A 5185-nucleotide genomic window follows, 5' to 3' on the forward strand; every position below is an offset into this window, starting at 1 on the left:
CCATTTCATGCCAGGGATGCACCTTTTCACTTGCAAAATGGGGCAAAGTTTGAGTCTGCTTACAAACCATACATTGGAAGTACATGAGAACTGTAGTTTGTGAAGGGTGCTGGGAATTGTAACTCGGTGAGGGGTAAACTACGGTTCCCAGGATTGTTTGAGGAAGCTATGACTGTTAAAGTGATAAGAGTGTTTTAAAATGTATGAAGGTTGATTCCTGATAAGACAGAAGTACTGTTTGTGGGGGACAGGAGGCGGGCAGGTGTGGAGGACTCCCTGGTCCTGAATGGGGTAACTGTGCCCCTGAAGGACCAGGTGCGCATCCTGGGAGTCATTTTGGACTCACAGCTGTCCATGGAGGCTCAGGTTAATTCTGTGTCCAGGGCGGCTGTCTACCAGCTCCATCTGGTACGCAAGCTGAGACCCTACCTGCCCGCAGACTGTCTCACCAGAGTGGTGCATGCTCTGGTTATCTCCCGCTTGGACTACTGCAATGCGCTCTACGTGGAGCTACCTTTGAAGGTGACCTGGAAACTGCAATTAATCCAGAATGCGGCAGCTAGACTAGTGACTGGGAGTGGCCGCCGGGACCACATAACACCGGTCCTGAGAGATCTACACTGGCTCCCAGTACGTTTCCAAGCACAATTCAAAGTGTTGGTACTGACATTTAAAGCCCTAAATGGCCTCGGTCCTGTATACCTGAAGGAGCGTCTCCACCCCCATCATTCAGCCCGGGCACTGAGATCCAGCACCGGGGGCCTTCTGGCGGTTCCCTTATTGCGAGAAGTGAGGTTACAGGGAACCAGACAGAGGGCCTTCTTGGTAGTGGAACCCACCCTGTGGAACGCCCTCCCACCAGATGTCAAGGCAATAAGCAACTATTTTACTTTTAGAAGACAACTGTTTAGGGAAGTTTTTAATGTTTGATGCTGTACTGTTTTTAATATTCGGTTGGAAGCCGCCCAGAGTGGCTGGGGAAACCCAGCCAGATGGGCGGGGTAATAATAATAATAATAATAATAATAATAATAATAATAATAATAATAATATATTATTTATTATTATGGCATGTGTGTGACCTATCTGTAAAATATTTCTAATGCATTAACACACCGCAAAGTGCTCTAAATGTATGGGCTGTAGACGGCATTTTTTAGACAGATGTTCTGCCTACCTGTTTTCTTTTTTGGATTGACTTTTTTTTTCCTGTTACAAAAAGCAGGCCCTGCAGGCAGCTCTCTTTGGATCTGAGCTGATAGTTAGGCAGCGGCCTCTGCTCTGCTACGGCTCCTCAGTCTCCCTGCTCCTCCTCCAGGCTGCAGCCGGTACTGCAAAATGCAGTTTCAACCCTGCTTGGAACTCTCACGCCACTTGTTGTTTGACCCAGAGAGAATTATTTGCTTTAGGTGGGGTTGTAACCTGTGCCCCCACCCCACCTGAAGGACAACTCCCATCAGACCCAGGCAACATGGTCAGGGATGACCTAATACCACCTGGTGAATTCCAAGACGAGATGATATTTAAACCATGGCTTTCCTGGTTCAAAGGCTGTATAATCCTGCTTACCTGAATGAGCAGTGAATAATAAAGGCATAAATACATAAATTCATAAAGCATAACAACAAAGCATGATGCAAAACCACAATGTATTATTTAGAATAAGGTTCCCGACATCATAATCTCTGTAAACCCAATTACACCTTGGGTTTCCTAGTACAGGTAGCAGTGGTTACATAGGCTTATGACCACTGCACCTTAGAAGTTCACTTTGTTCATTGCTGAGGTATGCATTTATGTTGTTTAATTTAATGGAATTTATTCAATTTTATCATGTATGTTTTGTAAATGATTTTGGTCATCAGGACTCATGTTCATGCGGGTTCTCGTCCCTGACATTATTATTTTTTTGTAGTTAACACTACGGAAGATTAAGTCGAAACAGTGTTATTATCCAGATCATGTGTATCGATGTGCATCGACAGGCATTTCAAAGACTGCATTGCCAGATGAACATTATTTCAGTTACTATTAAGAGACTATAGTACATGCATTGTTTATAGAGATTATGATGTCAGGAACCTTATTCTAAATAACACATTGTGGTTTTGCATCATGCTTTGTTGTTATGCTTTATGAATTTATGTATTTATGCCTTTATTATTCATTGGTCTATGTGTTGCCTCTTTTGTTACAGTTTCGGAGTTTGCAGCACAGGGGTTAATTGATTGTTTACCTGAATGAGCAGACATGGTTAGGACTGCAGCCCAAGTCTTACCTAAACTCTCAAGTTTTCATACGTTATCAAAATGAATTGGAATAGTGTTTGAAAACGTCAGACAATACTTTTAAACAACTTGTTAACTGCGCACTATGCGTAACAGAAATGTTCATTAACAGTACCCTGCTTCATAAAATGGACCAAGTCTTTTTTTTCCCCAGCTACTGGATGGCAACGGTGCAACACAGTTAAATGTCCAGTGGCTGCGATCCCAGATTGGAATTGTCTCCCAAGAACCCGTCCTCTTTGACTGCACTATTGCAGAGAACATTGCGTATGGAGATAACAGCAGAAAGGTGTCCTTTGATGAGATCGTTGAAGTAGCCAAAGCGGCCAACATCCACACCTTCATTGATAGCTTACCAGATGTAAGTTCATAAGATGAGCCTGCTGCATGTACATATATACATATGTATATATACACACTCATACTTCAGAAATGTTGATTGGAGAACCAGTAACAAAAAATAAAACTAAAGTCCTATTATGTTGCTGGTATATCTAATGAGACTGAGATAGATAGAAGTATAATGCTAATATAAACCTTTCTTAATTTATATTTTTTGCACATACCGTAGAAATACAACACTCCTGTAGGTGACAAAGGGACTCAGCTCTCTGGGGGTCAAAAACAACGCATTGCTATTGCTCGTGCTCTCATCCGCCAGCCAAGAATTCTGCTACTGGATGAAGCAACCTCTGCACTTGATACTGAAAGTGAAAAGGTAAGTGTTTGCATTTATATTGGGTGCATTAAAGGCATGGGCTGCTAGCCTTCATGGTTTCACTTTATAGCATACCCAGGTCTGCTCTGCAAGTTCCAGCCTAACTGGGCAGGTGGACAATAGTTATTTGTATAGTAGCACTTTGAAGTGTCTCGCATATTGCCATGCTGGCAACAAGCCTGCAAACTAAGTTAGCATTACCTCCCATAGCAGAGGCGGGGAATTGGGAGGGACATCACCTTGCTTAAGGCCAAATTTATAGCTCAGCCTCTTAACCTGTATGTTACACCACCTCAACTGTGGCTACCTAATTGGCTAGCAGGCCAATACCCTGAGCAGTTGGCATTTGGGCTGGTATCGGTCTCTCTCGGAAGACAATGGAGGAGTGTGCCTTTGGGGGTGAAATCAAACTGTTGGAAGGTTACAGCACCTGTTGTGGCTGTAGAGACCGATGCAGGAGAGACATGTTTTGTTGCAACTGGAGCACCTGGTTGTGCAGCTGCACCACAGCGATTCTTCTTTCTGCGCTCCTCCCAGCAGTCATTCCTCCACTGGTCCCTGCCATGAATACACATCTTGACTGTGGTCGTCTGCAAGAGTTTCTCACAGGGTGCTGTTGACCTACCAGCCTGTGTGTCATGTCTGCAAACATCTTTGTAACACAGAGTTGATCTGCCAATGTCTAACTGGACGGTGTCCTGCATGTTCTCATGGAAGGGCACTGTCATCTTGTTGAGCTTAGGTGGGCACAAACAAGATGAATTTTAACAAGGAGAAATGTAAAGTACTACACTTGGGCAAAAAATATATATGAAAGGCACAAATAAAGGATGGGACACACCTGGCTTGAGAGCAGTACATGTGAAAAGGACCTAGGAGTCCTGGTAGACCACAGACTTGACATGAGTCAACAGTGTGATGCAGCAGCTAAAAAAGCCAATGCAATTCTGGGCTGCATCAATAGGAGTATAGCGTCTAGATCAAGAGAAGTAATAGTACCACTGTATTCTGCTCTGGTCAGACCTCACCTGGAATACTGTGTCCAGTTCTGTGTCCAGTTCTGGGCACCACAGTTCAAGGAGGATACTGACAAGCTGGAACGTGTCCAGAAGAGGGCAACCAAAATGGTCAAAGGCCTGGAAACGATGCCTTATGAGGAACGGCTTAGGGAGCTGGGTATGTTTAGCCTGGAGAAGAGAAGGTTAAGGGGTGATATGATAGCCATGTTCAAATATATAAAAGGATGTCATATAGAGGAGGGTGAAAGGTTGTTTTCTGCTGCTCCAGAGAAGCGGACACGGAGCAATGGATTCAAACTACAAGAAAGAAGATTCCACCTAAACATTAGGAAGAACTTCCTGACAGTAAGAGCTGTTCGACAGTGGAATTTGCTGCCAAGAAGTGTGGTGGAGTCTCCTTCTTTGGAGGTCTTTAAGCAGAGGCTTGACAGCCATATGTCAAGAATGCTTTGAAGGTGTTTCCTGCTTGGCAGGGGGTTGGACTGGATGGCCCTTGTGGTCTCTTCCAACTCTATGATTCTATGATCTAGTTGTGAAGAGTATTTTACAGCTGATGAGATCAAATGCCTTCGCCAGGTCTATGAAGGCGTCTCTGCTCTCAGCATTTCTCCTGCAGCCTGTGCAGTGAGGAAATAGTTTACCTGTGAACTCTAAAGCCACACTGTGACTCAGGATGGATCCTGTCAGCGAATGAGTGTAATCTGAGGCAAAGGCTTTCCCAACAGTACTCAGCAGGGAGATTCCATGGTAGTTGTTACAGTCATTGCAGTCCCCCTTATTCATGTTGAGAGTTGCAATGCTGGAGCCGTGCATGTCTTGTAACACTCTGGCATTCAACTAAAACAAAAGGGCAGGTGGAATAATGCCCGATTGCACAACAGGCCTTTCCCCCATCTACTCTGCTTGCAAATACTCTGCACCATCCCCAAACCTGCCCCTGGTTTCCCAGTCCTGGCCATGATTTGTTATGATCTAAGGTGGTAGAAGGCTCTTCATTCTTACTATGGTTGCTCATTATTTTTCCGGTGGTGCATATATAAAAAATGTCCAGTTATGAAAGCTTGCACGATTTCCTCATTGTGGTGAATTTCCCTTATATGGTGAAATATTGTTCACCACTTGTATCTCAAGTAAACCCTTTCCATTTCTGTTTCCAACAG

General features: G+C 44.2%; 1 protein-coding gene across 4 annotated transcripts in view; it reads left to right on the top strand.

Moving 5' to 3' along the window:
• ABCB1 (ATP binding cassette subfamily B member 1) overlaps window positions 1-5185 on the top strand; it is a 59669-nt gene that overhangs the window by 52392 nt on the left and 2092 nt on the right. For all 4 annotated transcript variants that reach the window (XM_035129577.3, XM_035129581.3, XM_035129576.3 and 1 more), the window contains exons 26-27: window positions 2443-2649; window positions 2860-3006. In XM_035129577.3, the coding sequence (XP_034985468.3) occupies window positions 2443-2649; window positions 2860-3006 (354 nt within the window). The remainder of the gene's footprint in view (window positions 1-2442; window positions 2650-2859; window positions 3007-5185) is intronic.

This window comes from Zootoca vivipara, chromosome 11 (assembly GCF_965207765.1).
Source record: "Zootoca vivipara chromosome 11, rZooViv2.hap1.1, whole genome shotgun sequence".
NCBI classification, from domain to species: domain Eukaryota; kingdom Metazoa; phylum Chordata; class Lepidosauria; order Squamata; family Lacertidae; genus Zootoca; species Zootoca vivipara.